Genomic DNA, 16,257 nt, shown 5'->3' on the forward strand with positions numbered 1-16,257 from the left:
CGCAAGCGCACTCCGAGTTCGCCCCGCCCAATCCGTGGTCTCGGGTTTCCCCACCCAGTGTCTAGAACGACGCCTGCGCGGAAGCTTTTCCGAGGCCATCTCCTAGGACGCCTGACTGAGGACGCGCCTGCGCAAAGCATCCCGAGGCCATCTCCTAGGACGGACGACTGGAGGCCGCGCCTGCGCAGTTCTGCCATTCCACCGAGCTGGGATCCTGCTTGGTAGCTTTCACCTATAAACCTAGCTATTTTAGAGGCTGAGATCTGAGGATCGAGATTCGAAGCCAGCCCGGGCAAGAAAGTCCGTGAGCCTCTCTTCTCCAATTAACCATCAAAGGGGGTGGGGGAGAGAAATGGAGCTGTCGTTCAAGTCATAGAGTGCTGGCCTTGAGCAAAAAAGCTAATGAACGGGGACTTACTTAATGAATGTGGCTTACTGGTAGTGTTTGCCTAGCATGCTTGAAGCCCTAGGTTCGATTCTTCAGTACCACACAAACAGAAAAGGCTGGAAATGGTGCTGTGGCTCAAGTGATAGAGTGCTAACATTGAGCAAAAGAAGCTCAGGGACAGTTCCAAGGCCCTGAGTTCAAGCCCCAGAACTATCATCATCATCATCATCATCATCATCATCATCATCATCATCATCAAACTAATGAACTGAATTCAAACATCAGAACCAGCACCAACCAAAAAAAAAGTTTTAAGCATTAATTTGCCTTCATGGATTCCTTTTGACCATTCCTTCTCTTTTAAGTAGACCTGAAAAATAAGTACATCTGAGTTGTCCTGCTTTGCATTTTACTCATTCGTCGTCTGTCTTTCCTAACTAGAATACTCATTTCAAAGGCACTTGGTTTCGTATATTTCTACCCACCACCTTAGCTATAGTCAGACTTCAATAAAGAACTACTGATTTAGCTGAATACACAAATAAACTCCCATTTGAAGGAGGGATTGATCAAGTCTTTTAGAGGTCAAGACACGTGCAGGAGCTCTGGCAGCGGGTCAGTCTTTGAAATGAGGTCGAAGGAAGCAGGGGTTGCCATGCAGGCTGGCCCAAGGCTGCTGGCAAGATCACCAGCTACCCTTTCTGATGGCTGGAGACCTGACCTGGGGTGGCAGGACTACGGGTAGCTGTTGGTCCACAGCCCCAGGGCTGGAGGTGGGGCCCACTGGGCCCTCCAGCTGGCTGCCCCAGGTGCAGGATGAGCCTGGGTTATAAAGAGGGGCTTAAACTACAGCTCAGACCCAGTATCTCCATCACACGCCATGGCTTCGGGCGCATCCCAGCCGCCTGCCTCCGAGGAGGAGGAGGAGGAGGAGGAGGAGGACACTGCGGAGGTGATCAGAGTCACCGAGGGCCTTGAGGGACGGGAGGCCTTGGGCCATCTTCCCCCTGTGCGGGCCGCCGCCTCTCTGGTACAGCCCTGGGGTAGGTTTAGGGGGGCCTGGGAGCCCCAGTGGAGAAGGAGACCTCTGGTGCACCTGCCAGTAACCCCCCGAGCATCCAACCCGATCCCTGCAGTGGCAGCCCGGCCATTCCTGCCCCCGGAGCTACCTAAGCCGTGTGACTACCAGAAGAGAGGAATCCTGAACCAGAATCAGCTGATGCGCTATCTGCAGCTGGCGCAGAGCCGCGAGGAGCGCCTGTGGCGCAGTTACCGTCCCCAGGTATGGCCCCCCGCCCCCCACCACGGGGTCCTGGACCCGCTCATCCATGGGATCCCACAGGGCTCACCCTCTGCACACGCCCAGGTGCTCCCCACTTCGCAGATCCAGCGCTTCCCCAGGTGTGGACCCTGCTGCAGGCAGGAGGCAGGACGCTTGGCTTCCCAGCTCCTGCCAGGTGTGTGGCTGGCAGCAGGGGCTTGGGAAAGAGCCCTGGCTCCTTTTGGGGGGAACTCAGGACAGAAGTGGACAAGAAACCCAGTGCCAGTGGCCCAGGCCTGTCACCCTAACGACTCAGGAGGCTGAGATCTGAGGACCATGGTTCAAAGCCAGCCCAGAAGAAAAGGCTAGCTCTCTACCTTGAGCCACAGCACCACTTCCAGTTTTCTAGTGGTTTACTGAAGATGAGAATCTCACAGATTCTTGTACCAGGGATTGGCTTTGAGCCATGATCCGCAGATCTCAGCCTCCTGAGTAACTAGAATTACAAGCAGGAGCCACCAGTGCCCAGGGCTGTGAGACTCATTTCTAATTTACCACTCAAAAGCCAGAAATGGAGCTGTGGCTTAAATGGTAGAGCACCAGCCTTGAGTAACAATGGTAGGGGGTGGGGCAAGGTGGCTCATGCCTGTAATTCTAGCTACTCTGGAGGCTGGGATCTGGGGATCGAGGTTCAAAGGCACTAAAGTCCACAAGACTCTTCAATTAACCACTAGAAAAGCAGAAGTAGTGTTACGACTTAAGGTGTAGGGTGGCAGCCTTGAGCTGAAGAACTCAGCAACAATGCCCAGGCCCAGAGTTCAAGCTCCATGACTGACAGAAAATGCTGGGGGACAAGACCTGGGCTGTGAGTTCAAAGTCCAGTAGGAGAAGAAAGTTAGGGAGAAAGGGAGGGAGTTGGGGAGCAGTTTGGCCACCAGGACTTAAGACAAAGGGGCTTCATCTCACACAGGTGGCTCTTGTCACAGGTGGTCCAGGATTGACCCACCAAGATCTTTTCTCCCTTTTCCAATAGACTGAGATTCACCAAGCTTTCCAGGACTTAGTGTTATGGATCCTGAATGTTGAGAACATCTTTAGCTTCAACCAAGCCACAATGAACCTGGCTCTCACCATCTTCGTTCGCCTTCTGGCCTCAGTGAAGGTAGGCAGGCCTCGAGGGATGGCGACAGATGGTGGAACAAGATGACAGTTCCCTATCACTGCCTGAGAAGGGAGCCTTTATAGAGGTTCATATTGGTGTACATAAATAGTTGTAAAACTGGAAGCATTTTCCTTGGCCATATGTAAAAGTAACACTAACTTTCTATTCTACGGAGAAGAAATTTTTCATTATATTTGGTTTACCCTGGGACTTGAACTCAGGGCCTGGTTGCTGTCCTAGAGCCTCTGGGCTCAAGGCAAGATTTGTACCACTTGGAGCCATAGCAACACTTCCGGTGTTCTGGAAGTTCATTGGAGATAAGAGTCTCTACCTGGGCTGGCTTCAAACCTTGATCCTCAGATCTCAGCCTCCTGAGTAGCTATGATGACAGGTGTGTGCTAATGGTGCCTGGAACACCCCCCACACCCCCCAAAAATATCTGTCTTTAAAAACAAAGGCAAGGGGCGGTGAATTTGGCCTAGTGGTAAAGTGCTTGCCTACCATGCACAAAGACCTGGGTTCAATTCCTAGGTACCACATACGTAGAAAAAAGTCAGAAGTGGTGCTGAGGCTCAAGTGGTAGAGCTCTAGCCTTGAGAAAGTCCAAGGACAGTGCTCAGTCTGAGTCAGTCCCCAGGACTGGCCAATAAACAAAAACAAAAACAAAAGGCAGAAAGATTAACTTTCTGTGTGTGGTGTGTATGTGTGTGCACATGCACACACACACTCACCCTGGGCTTGGAATTCAGAAGCTAGGTGCTGTCCATGAGGTGTTTTTTTTGTTGTTGTTTGTTTGTTTTTGCTTAAGGCTAGCCCTCTACTACTTGAGCTACACCTCCACTTCTGGCTTTTGTTTGTTTGTTCTATAAGTAAGAGTTTCATAGAATTTCCTGCCAGGCTGGATTTGGACTGTAATGAATTCTTTGAACTCATTGTTCTTGAGCTTTCTCAAGGCTAGCACTCTACCACTTGAGCCACAGCAACTCTTCTGGCATTTGTTGTATATGTGGTACCAATGAATTGAACCCAGGGCTTCATTCATGCTAGACAAGCATTCTACCACTTGGCCACATTCTAGGTCCAAAAGCTTATTTTCTTAAACAATTCCCCTTCATGGGGCCAGGAGTTTGGCCTAGTGGTAGAGTACTTGCCTAGCATGCATGAAGCCTTGGGTTCAATTCCCTGGGACCATATACACAGCAGTCCCCAGGACTGGCCAAACCCCCCCCCCCCTTCCCTTCATCCCCTCCTGATGCTTTCCCATTTGTTTCTGGTATTCACAGTTTACTCCAATGTGTTTATATGCAGGTAAGAGAGCGTCTATTCCATATCGTCATAATTACTTCCTTGAGACTTGCTGTCAAAATTAATGAAGAAGAGGAGGTATGAATTTCTGGAAGTCTGCATGAGACTGTTGACTGGGGCAGGGATGTCACACTGGGTCGCTTGGGGATCCTAAAAGTTTGTACCCTTATGATCCTAGCTTCCTAGGCTTTTTGCTGCCTTTTCTTGCAGCCTCTCAGACACCCCACCTTTAGGAAAGCAACACAACTGAACTCTCCTAGCTCAGCATCCCAAGGCTTGAGCTCCAGAAGAGCCCACTCAGGGTTTTGAGCAGAAGTAGTCTCCACTAAAGAGGGACCTAGAGCTGAGCTGCTGAGAAAAAGGCTTCGCAAAGCAGATGATTGAAGGCTGGGAAGGTGGCTTAATGGTAGAGTGCTTGCTTGCCTAGCATGCACAAAGCCCTGGGTTCAATTCCTCAGCACCACATGCATAGAAAAAGCCAGAAATGGCAATGTGGCGCAAGTGATAAGAGTTCTAGCCTTGAGCAAAAGAAGCTCAGAGACAGTGTCCAGGCCCTGAGTTCAAGTCCCAGGACTGGCAAAAAAATAAATACCCTTCCACATGCTTCTCAATGCCCTCTAACCTTTCCTACTGTGGGCATGGTGTTACCACTTCTATTTCCATTTCCAGAGTCGCCTTGGGTTAAAGCAGAGGGGAAAATGGTGTGTGTTTTTTTCCTTCAATAAAAAAAAAAGAAAGTATGGTGGGGAGGATGTGTGCACATGCACACATACACAAGTTCTGTGAGGAACTTAGGACCTGGGCACTGTCCCTGAGCTGCTTTTGCTCAAGGCTAGCACTCCACCATTGGAACCACAGAGCCACTTCTGACTTTTTCTGTTTACGTGGTACTGGGGAATCGAACCCAGGGCTTCATGCATGCTGGGCAAGCGTACTCTTATCAACTAAACAACATCCCCAGCCCTGTTGTTGTTGTTGTTGTTCTTTCCAGAAGCATTTTCTGATAGTTCACTGGGAAACATTTCAACTCAGATCCTTGATGCCGAGTTCCCTTAGATAAGAAAACAAATGCTACAATAACATGATGCAGGGCTTTGGCCTCTTTTATTTTTATTCTTATTACAGTCAGTCCCATGTGTGAGAGATTTCATAGAGCACTATGGGCCTGTCTATAGTCCAAATGAGTTGCAGAGGATGGAGCTAGCTATTCTGGACACATTGTCCTGGGACCTCATCATGGGGACATCGCTGGACTTTTTGACCACAGTAAGCACAAGGAATTTGCAAAGTCTCACTGAGACTCATGAGTGCCTTTGGAACAGCTGTTTTACGACACAGAATGGCAAAACACAGGCGTGCACATGTCTCTTCTGACATGCACCACTGAGGTGACATCACCCACAAAGTGCACATGGAAGAATTAAAAAAAACAAATGTATCTTACATCTCACATCATTCTACCACACTCTCGTTACTAAAGGACATTACGTTCACTCGACGAAAGATATTTTCTCTTTTTGTTTTAAAAGACGGCACTATTAGGGTGATTCTCTTTTAAATACACACTGCAAAAATATTTGACTTTCCATTCTAGGAATATTGTACATAAATATCTGTTTCTGCTACAATTTACACACAATCATCTTAGCTGTCTTTAGTCACCTACCCACAACTCCTTATTGAAGATTTAGACCTTATGGATCCGGCACTTAAAAAAATATCATACGTTAGTTTTTGAGAGTTTGATTGAGTTAAGGATAATGATAAATATTCTCCAGGATATGGTTCTGTTAGTAAGGCAAAATTATTCAAGTGGAAATGTTATAGGATTTGGGTTTGTTATGACACATGGTGATTTAATCACTCAGGGCTATTTCTTGATAAGAACTGGCTACTCTTGACAAAGTTACAGTTTCTTCTGTCAAGCAAGATGCAAAGTAACTTTTCTGCTTCTTTCATTTAGACTAGCATGTAACAATTCCTTCTGAATTGAAACACTGTCGCTTCCTCATTCAAAATAGTAGGTAACTACTCTTTCAGAATAGAAACATTGTCATCTAGGTAATTTAGGCTTCTAAAGACCAACATACAAAGTAGATTATCTTTTTCTCTCCAGGGTTGAAGTTCAAGTTGGTCTCCAAATGGAGACCTTGCTGTCTCCCCACTTGTTTTTAATAAGGGGTGGGTAATGGATGGGAATGAGAAGACTAGGATTGCATTTGATATACCCTGAAATTGTCCACACTTTTGGTCATCAACATACAAAAAGTATGAGAGAGGGGTGGAGGGGTTTCTGTTTCTCACATTAAAAAAAAAAATCATGGTTCTCTAGTTCCATGCCCTGGTGGTCCTGAAATGGCCCTGTTTGGTAGAACTGTTGCCTCAGAGAAATCCTTCCCTCCACGTCGAGTCCCTGACCAGGCAGCTGCAACACTGTATAGCAGGCCACCAGCTACTGCAGTTCAAGGGTTCCACACTCGCTTTGGTCATCATCACCTTAGAGTTGGAGAGGCTCATACCCGACGGCTGTGCTCCTACATCTGATCTGCTAAAGAAAGCACAGGTAAAACATCAACTTTGCTCCCCCACCCTGTACCTCTCTGGGCAAGCTTCTGTATTTGGTTCCCTTCATCTGATACACTCTGATACTCAGGACACATCATTAAAACCCATGCTGCCCTGCTGGCTCCAGAAGATGTTTTTGCCATGGGTAATGGTGGCAAGAGTCTGCCCAAGGAGAATGAGAAATTTTAGGTTCCTTCTCTGGACCAGTAGAGATGAATTTCTGACAATGAGAGAAACAGTGATCACTCTTGTAAGCCAAAAGGATTTGTTTGTGGGAGGGGAGTACCCTGAGCTTAATATTGAGGGCCACAAATTACAGGTCCCCTCATGGCACTAGGGACTGGGAATGTGGCTTCATGATAGAGTGCTTGCCTAGCATGCAGGAAGCCCTGAGTTCAATTCCTCAGTACCACATAAACAGAAAAAAAAAGCCAGAAGTGGAACTCTAGCACTCTGAGCAAATGAAGCTCAGGCACAGTGCCCAGGCCCTGAGTTCGGGCCGCAGGACTGCCCCTCTCCCCCTGCCCCCTCCCCAAAAAAGAATGTATGGTCATGATGGATAGGATAGAATGGGTAGACTGATGATGAGTTTTATTGAGGTTGTAGGTAGATGTCCCTACCATGGTACTTAATGCTCTGAAGTTGAATGGTTTGAATCCTGCTTGTTTCCTGTTAATGTGTTGACATTGAACTATTTAGTCCTTAGAATCCAAGCTGTGTGCTTCATGTCTAACCACTCTGTTTGGACCTAGGTTCATCCTGAGCAATTCAGCTGCTGTAAGGAACTGGTAAGGAAGCACCTGAGAAGATTCCACCAACAACTCTGACTCAACCTACCAACTCATGTCTCTGTCACTCATCTAATGACTCTGGAGCATTTGAATCCTTTGGCATTATGAATTCTCTACTAAGAAGGAAAGAAGAGTCTGGCATCGGTGGCTCATGCCTATAATCTAAGCTACTCAGGAGGCTGGGATCTGGGGATTGCAGTTGGAAGCCAATCTGGGCAGAAAAGTCTGAGAACTCTCATCTCCAGTTCAGCACACATTCACAGAAAAGACAGAAGTGGAACTGAAGTTCAAGCAGTAGAGTGCTAGCCTTGAGCAAAAGATGCTCGGAGAGTATTCAGTTCCTGAGTTCAAGGCCTAAGACTGGTAGTGGGGGGGGAGGAAAAGAAGAACAACTGATATTTCCTCCATCCGTAGAAGAACATTGGAATTATGGATAGAGGCAGACTCAGGTCAGGGGCCATAGAGGGTAAGAAAGGTGGTCTGACAGATTCCCCTCTATCTCCTGGGTAGAAGGAAACACTTGGGTTTTATTCCTTCCTCATCGAGGATTGGTACTAGAGCTAGACTATGAGATCAGAGGGTGACCTTGGTTCATGTCTGAAGGGCAGGGGACTGGGTCCTGGACTGACTAATTTTCACTGCTCTACCCACTAGAGCTGTGTCCAATTTCCTAGTACTATTCCAGACATATAACACAGCAATGAAAGTCCCTGCCACCCCTCTGAAAATGGGACACCCTCATGCACCTCAACTCATAGACGTGACTTTAATCCACTACCCCCTCCCCTGCATAAGGATGGGGTAAGAAGGCATGCTTTGTTTAATGGAACTTCAGCATGCTTTATGTCCATTATTTTTCAGTTAGTTGGAAGTAAGGGATTTTTCTTACTCTAAATATTTCATGCAAATTGACTGTGCATTTACTAATTATCTGTGAGGGCAATGCCCCAGAGCCAATGGGAGGAAGAAGAGGGGAAGGGGGCAGGAAAAAGGGGAAGGAGAAAGTGACCGGCCAGGCTGTTGGAGAAGCCAGCTGCCACTCTGAAGCCATACTATAGAGCCATTCTCTACATGGTGAAGCCCAGCTAGCAAAGATGGTGGCTCATACTGTTGGGGACTTGAATGACTGCGCCACGCTTTTCGAGGTGGTGTGCCAATCCTTTCTTTCCGCTGTGAATGGCTGCTTTGTTGAGTGTGTGCTGAGTGATGAGATGGCACTAGTAGATGCAGAGTGTGTGTGATCAAGGACCAGATATACCATCCTCATATCTCTATTCGTAGAATCACCATATAACTCTGAGACACATTTGTTGATTGGGGCTTTTGGGGAAAAAGGAGGGGTAATAAATAAAAGCTTTGTTTCCAATGCTGTCTGAATCTTACTTTGCATTTATGGGAGGTTGAGCACTTGAACTTGTTGAATGTCCCTGGAATCATTATCCCCTGGGGCCTACCAATCACTCTTCTATCTTCTCAGGTAGGTCTCAGAAATACTAAAATGAAAAAGTGGGAACTGAAGTGATGAGCTGAAAGCCTGGCTAGAAGCCTGGTGATGTTCCCATTGAAAATATAGTTCACCTGGGGCCGGGAGTTTGGACTAGGGGTTAAAGTGCTTGCCTAGCATGCATGAAGACCCGGCTTCGATTCCTCGGTACCACATACATAGAAGAAGAAAAAAAGAAAAGGAAAATATAGTTCACTTGTGCACAAAGCACTGGAGTATTAACCTTGAGCAGAAAAGCTCAAGGACAGTGCTTAGGCCCCATGATCACCACTACCACCACCACCAACAACAATAACATCAACAAAAAAGCCCTCCTTGCTGCTCAGGTTTGCCTGCGCATGACCTGAGTCCTATGTTAGTTTGTTTATTTGCTTTATTTATTTTCAAACTCACCTAGCACTTGCATGTAGATACTGGGATTTCTTTAAAAAATTGTTTTGCCAGCCTGGGGGCTCGAACTAAGGAGCTGAGCACTGTCCCTGAGCTTCTTGCTCAAGGTTAGCATTCTACCACTTGAGCCACAGCCCAACTTCTGCCTTTTTCTATGTATGTGGTACTGAGGAATGGAACCCAGGGCTTCATGCATGCTAGGCAAGCACTCTATCACTAAGTCACATCCCCAGCTGACACTGGGAATTCTTATGAGATTGCGGACAGAATGTGTGTGTGTGTGTGTGTGTGTGTGTGTGTGTGTGTGTGTGTGTTGGTACAGAGGGCTTGAACTCAACATCTCAGGCTGTCACTTGGCATTTTCACTCAAGGCTAGCATTCTGCCACGTGAGCCACACTCACACTTCCCAGCTTTTTGCTTGTTGGGTAGAGCTAACAGTCTCAAGGGCAGCTTCCACAACAGTGGGTAGATTGATGGGACACAGGGCCACAGGGTGGGAGGCATGGTGGACTGTCTCACACTTCTCTAAACAATGTCTCCCCAGTCCTCTAGTAGGTTGGCGACATGGCCACCGCCGCATGAGGCCCCCTGCCCTGGCTTCCCAGAGTCTCCATGCTTTAAATCTTGATGGAGGATTTGGCTTCTCCACACCCTGCCTTCCACAGCCTTCCAGCTGGGCTGTCAGCTTCCAATCCCAAGGCCCCATTCTCCTTATTTTTGTTCTTTTTTAGGATCTTCCAGAGCCCAGCAAAGACAACCCATCTCCAATGCACCCAAATATGGTTATTCTCTTTAATCGCTGTCTGCCATTCTTCAACTGAACACATACCCAAGTCTCCCAGGACTTCCTGTCTCTACAAGGCCATCTTGGGTTCCCCCAGCCACCCCACCATTTTAACACTGACCAAAAGCCTAATGAGCCTATTGGGATGTCAAGGGGGGGGGGGGAGTTATTTCTTAAGCATCAAGGGCTCACATGTTCAAATCTCAGCTGTGCTTACTCAGTGTGTGACTTGGGGGGTCTGTGCCTTACCTATAAAAGAGGAAGAACAAGTCCTGTCTGATCATAGGGTTAGGATGAGTACCGAAGGAGTTAATGCACATAATGAGAGGAATTGAGAGCACACAGGTGAGTCATTCTAGATTCGGATGCACCCTCCCTAAGGACAGGGAATGCTTCCATCCCATCTGTCCAATACAGATCCACAGGCACCAACACCATTTCCTGTTTCTTAAGACTGTCCCTGTCTCAAAGCCCTTCATAGCAGGATTCATAACGCAAATGTTAATTCATACAGAGGTAGACGAATGCCATAGATTCACATGACAGACAAGCTGCTTTGCACAACCCTGATGAATCCACACAGCTATTGCCCCAAAAATGACACCATAAAAATTCAAAAGTAAATGCAAAATTTAATGGGGGGAAAAATGAGTACAAAGTGAATAAAAAGGAACCAAAACAGTCAACAAATGAAGGGGTAAATGAACGAACGAGTGACAGCAATTGAGATAAAGCATGTTAACACAGCAGAAGAGCAAGCTGGCTCCCTACAAACCTTCAATCCAGTAACACGAGTCCCACTCAACTAGGAGCCTTTACACAGGCAGACACAAACACCAGCAGTCAGGCTGCACAATTTACAGGTCGTCCATGCTTCTTGGTTTTGCCCAGCACAGATCTACTTTATGCCTGTGAACTGACCTATGTATTAACAGCATCCTCCCCCTCTCTCTATGGCAATTCTCACACAAACCAAAATGACTCAGGCATGGTAAAGTGCCAGCGTGACTTTCTTACTAAGGCTACTAGTGGTGCCAAGAAATAAAAAGGGACACATTGGGTCTGCACACAAGGCTCATAACCCATGCTAAGTAGAGGACAATTTATGCTCACCTCATATACCAACGATGATTGTGGTCTCCGCTAAAGGTAACAAAATTCCAAACACAGTAGGGTAGAGGTGCAGCGAGGTTTGCCATAGTTGATGGGGCCTGTGGGGTGAGGGGCAACTCCGTTTCCCCACCACTCCCACAGGTCCCCCCAACAATTCTAGCAAGTCTTAGGCCCAGAGGTTAGCAACTGGACACAACGATGGCTTTCCAGTGCACCCAGGGTGTGGCTGGCAGGATCTACCTGCTCAAGAGTTCCAGGTTGGCTTCTAAGAAAGGAGTCACCATTTCTTTTATACCAGAGAACTTGCAGGGTCATACACTAACTAGGACAGGTTGTTTTGAAGGTCATGCTTTGACCTAAAGAATTTCACCTTCAGATACATAATTACCCTGAAGAGGGGCTGCTGGTCTACAACACATATCTGCCAGAGCTGTGCTGGCTTACCTCCTCACAACTACAGGTGGATTTACTGTGAAGCTAAATGAAGCTGAATCTTCCGAGTCCCTTCTAAGGTCCTATATCTAACATATATATATATATACATATGTATATATATCCAGATTATTTTTTCTTGAAATAGTTCAAGATGCCAGTCTTGCAAAAAACAAAACAGGATTTGTCTAGGTCATGGCACATTACATAAGAGAATTTTCACTGAGCATGAATAAATCCTGCTCTACTCCTGATGTGAGCTCATCCCAGGTAGAATGGGCACTCCTTCCTGGCTGTGTGGCAGTGGGTACAGGACAGCCTACCCCTCTGCTTCATGCTGAATAGAACATGATCTCAGAGGGACAAGAGGAAGTTCGGGCTTGGTCCCAGAAATCAATGCAGCAGGCCAGGCAAATAGGGGAAATGGTGATGAGAGAGGGAAGATGTGGGGAAAGAGGGGAATGGGGGAATGGTGGTATGGAAAAACCACCAATCTAGTAGAAGTGAGTGCAGCATCCTTAGGCTCCCAGCAGGGGGCGCCCGGGGACCAGTTCCTCCAGGGAAGGGATGTGTAGGCAGAAAAAACGCTGCAGCAATAGTAAAGAAATCAGTTTCCACCTTCATTTTTTTTTTAAATGTACTTTTAGTGTGTGTTGGTCCTAGTGGCCAAGGTGCTGCCCCCAAGCTCTTTTTGCTCAAGGCTAGTGTTCTACCACTTGAGCCACAGCTCCACTTCTGGCTTTTTGATAGTTAATTGGAGATAAAAGAGTTTCACAGGCAGGCTTTCCTGCCCAATCTGGCTCTGAACTGTGATCCTTCATTCTCAGCCTCCTGATCTCAGCTAAGATTACAGATATGAGGCTACTATGTCTTACCAGGCCATTTTTCCCCCCAACTCTGAAGCTCCTGGTGGATTATAAACTACCAGGAATATAGAAGAAGTGCTTTTTAGCACTTTCTTGAAATGTTCGCTGGGACAGGACAGCTGCAGTTGGGAAATACTCTGAATGCTAGTCTTATCAGCTTGTTTGACTGCATTAAATACCTTCATCTCTTCATCATGTGACTCAGCCAGGAAAGAAGAAACAATGACTTTGAGGTAAATGAACACTCTTTGCATTCCGAATATGCAGGACTGGTCTGAAATCTTGTTTGAAGTCAAACACTTCACACATTCACACACACACACACACACACACACACACACACACACACACACACACACACACACATGCGGAGTGTCTCTGTTGGCAGATAGCACTCAGGGGAACTTTGGCTGCTGTTCCATTTACATTCACAGTAAAACAACAACAACAACAACAGTAAAAAATGCTGGATGGGGAAAAGGGACTGGTGTCATGCTCGTGTTCCACTTTCATCCATAAAGAAATTCCAAACACTGTCATTACAGGAGTTTATTACCCACCTCTCCCTAGATATATTAGATGGTATTTTATACATAAGAAAGTTTTAGAGGATTTGTTTTGTTTTTAATTTTTAAAAATAAAGCAATCTGTTATTTATGAAAATAAATGGGAGAGGAGATTATTTGTCTCTACGTAGGTGCCAAAATTTAGAAGTGTTCTCAAGTTATTAGAATATTAAGCTCTAGGTTAGAAAAATGAAACGGAAAGGGGAAATCGGGTAAATTTCGTAGCATGATAGGAGACCACAGGCCACACACCTAGGGCATCTCGAGAGCTGCCATCTTGATCGTGAACAGTTAAGGCCTAGTATCACCAAGCCGGGGCTTTCATTAGAGTGACACAATAACTGGTCCATCAAGGGATAGTGACACTGTAAATGGAAGACCAGCCACTGGCTCTGAAAAAAATAAACCTCGTCATCAGTTTTGGATTCCAGCATTCATGGCTTTTGACATTTGCATAGAGAAGGGCTAGCCCACCAGGCTCAGGGAGGAGGGAGCCTGGGGAGCTAGGAGGGGGACGGGCTGGGTTGGGTTGGGGTTGGAGTTGGGGAGGGGGGAGCAAGGCAAGGCTGTAAACACTGGAGTCTGTACCGGCTCCTAGTCCATCCTCACACCATGTTATGGGAGAAGGGTCACAAGGTGTAACTCAAGCAACTTAACACATGAAAGTCTAATATCCGCTCTTGACATTGTAAGTCTGTGCGTGCGTTAACTGAAAAATAAAAATGAAACAAACAGAACAAAAAAAACAGACACATTAAAAAAAAAAAAAAACAACCACAACAAAAAGATACGCAGACCCAAAATCAAACAGGAGCGAAAAAAAAAAGACAGCGAGATGGACAACTTGGGAAAGGACAGTCAGTTTGGCATGTGTGACGAACAAAGCAGAGATATTCGCTTCAGTTTGTGACGTCCCAGGCTGAGAGGGTCAAGATCTGATTGGGAAGTAATTTCGCAAAAATGGATTAAAATTTGAAGTACCCAGTGCCACTCACCCAAACCAATCTAAGTAAACCATCATGAACAGTATCCCTGAGTATACTCTGGACCCACCTTATTCCCAAGGACCGGGGCAGGAGAGTGACAGGCCCTTATATCCAGCCCACCCATCATGGCTCCACAGGCCAGCACTGGAATAATGCTCTTTCCCCACAGGCCAGACTGACTGAAGCCTTCTAGCACAACCAGCCAGCATAAAGGGTGCAGACGTAGAGAACCAGACACCAGTGATAAATTCCCACCGACGGCTGTGCTGGTCCTTCACAGTGGGTTTCCACCCACTGGGCCTTAGCTGTTATAGGTCCTTGTCCCCAATGCTTCTTTTTCTTCTTTTATTTTTGCCAGTCCTAGGCCTGGGCATTGTCCCTGAGCTTTTATGCTCAAGACTAATGCTTTACCACTTGAGCTATACCTCCACGTCTGGTTTTCTGGTGATTTAAGAATCTCATGGACTTTCCTGTCTGGACTAGCTTTGAGCTGTGAGCCTGAGCTCTTAGACTCCTGAGTAGCTAGGATGACAGCTACGACCCATTGGTATATGGCTTCACAGCTTCTTTTTAAATTATTTTTGTATTTTTTGTTGATTGTGGGGCTTGAACTTGGAGTCTGGGAACTATCCCTAAGTTCTTTTTGCTCAAGACTAGCACTGTGCCACTTTGAGCTACCGAGCCCCTTCCAGTTTTCTGATGGGTAATTGGAGATAAGTGTTTCCTGGATTTTCCTGCCTGGGCTAGCTATGAACCACAATCTTCGGATCTCAGCCTCCTGAGTAGCTAGGATTAAAGCCATGAGCCACCAGCACCTGGCCACAGCTTCTTTTCTAGGGGACCCTACCTACTGCTTCTCTAACAGGATGCCCTGCACCATGCTGGCAGGGACTAGACCTCCTCCACACCCCATCCTCTCCAAGGGGAACCATATTTCTGAGCTGCCATCTTGAAATTCATTAAAGGCCCCCATTAAAAACGCTAAGCCAAGAGCTGAGCATGGGAAGGGGGGTAGAGTAAAGACAAAATCCTCATAGCAGAGGGGCTGAGCCCTCCCTGAAGACAGACAGGGGTTTAAGTAATCCCAGGCCTGCCAACAGCTGGGGTGGGTCAGCAGGCATTGAGATGGAGGAGACTACAGAGGACTAGAGTCTTGTCTGGAACAGAGGCCTTGGGAGTGGTAACAGCCATCCAACTCTTAAATGTCAGGTTCTCTTCCACAGCTTCCCTTTAAGATTCTCTTTCTCAGCTTGCACCTGCGCCTGAGCAGGTGGGCACAACCTGTGCCCATGCTTTGAGATGGGGCAGGTGAGTAAGACAGTGAGTGAGCTGGCACGCGTATGCTAGGGAGTGTAACAGGGAAGCAGCATCTCCTGGCCACGTCCAATGATCTGGCTGCACTCCCAGCTAAGGGTGTGGAACCAGGCTATGAATAACGCCAAGGACTGTAGTGGGGAGAGAGGGAGAGGCTCATGAGCAGGGAACTTGCCTTGCATGGATCCCCAGCAAGGAGGGAAAAAAAAAACAATGCAAAGAAAGAAAATAAAAATATATAGTAAGTAAATAAAAGAAGGCTGAGAGGTGTGATTGGGTGGGTCTGCCTAGCTGGTCAGCTGAGGACATTTCTGAAAGCTGGGAAAGCTTCCTTCCATCCTTCTCTCTCTACTTCCTACATGAATACTGCCTGAGGGGGAAGCTCTGCCTCCCTGCCACCCCTGATGGCAGGAATCCCCTCTCCTTTACAGCTCCACGTGCTCTTTGGAACAGCTCGGTAATGACTCTATGTCCAAGGGCAGTACTGGCTGACCTTTTGGCCACCATCTTGCTAGCCAATATGGGTCCCACACCTACTGTCTAGGAGACTAAGGAAGGACATGCCACAGCTGTCCACACAGAAACATGGGAGCTTTTGGAATGGGACTGGAAATGCCTTGTCCTTGCTCCTGGCTGACACTTACCCACCTCCCTGCTCTGGGGCCTGGCCTTCTTCAGCATGCTGCAGCAGTGACTTCAGCTGCTGAGGGCATTGTGGCAGGACATGGGGGGAGGGGGAAGAGAAAGAGGGAGGGGAAAGGAGCGTAGGAGGAACAAAGGATGTGAGAGAGTACAGGTCATCATGCTAGGGAGAGAGAACAGGGCTGTG

At 47.2% G+C, this 16,257-nt stretch overlaps 2 protein-coding genes across 10 annotated transcripts in view; one reads left to right on the plus strand and one right to left on the minus strand.

The window, feature by feature from the left end:
- Positions 1-1,268: 1,268 nt before the first annotated feature.
- On the plus strand, positions 1,269-5,503 carry Ccni2 (cyclin I family member 2). Its single transcript, XM_090321178.1, is given in 6 exon segments — positions 1,269-1,431; positions 1,525-1,670; positions 2,683-2,811; positions 4,120-4,194; positions 5,242-5,442; positions 5,444-5,503. Coding segments are annotated over 6 exon segments (774 nt in total).
- Septin8 (septin 8) overlaps positions 5,199-16,257 on the minus strand; it is a 55,734-nt gene continuing 44,675 nt past the window's right edge. For 3 of the 9 annotated variants that reach the window (XM_090320846.1, XM_090320847.1, XM_090320839.1), the window contains exon 10: positions 5,199-6,664. In XM_090320846.1, the coding sequence (XP_090176972.1) occupies positions 6,499-6,664 (166 nt within the window). In that variant the 3' untranslated portion in view covers positions 5,199-6,498. Of the gene's footprint in view, positions 6,665-10,962; positions 11,363-13,101; positions 13,838-13,859; positions 14,064-16,257 lie in introns of those variants that run through there. The other 6 variants (XM_090320843.1, XM_090320841.1, XM_090320838.1 and 3 more) reach the window with 5 other exon arrangements.

Source organism: Megascapheus bottae, chromosome 29, assembly GCF_031878675.1.
Source record: "Megascapheus bottae isolate mThoBot1 chromosome 29, mThoBot2.hap1, whole genome shotgun sequence".
In the NCBI taxonomy this organism is placed as follows: Eukaryota; Metazoa; Chordata; class Mammalia; order Rodentia; family Geomyidae; genus Megascapheus; species Megascapheus bottae.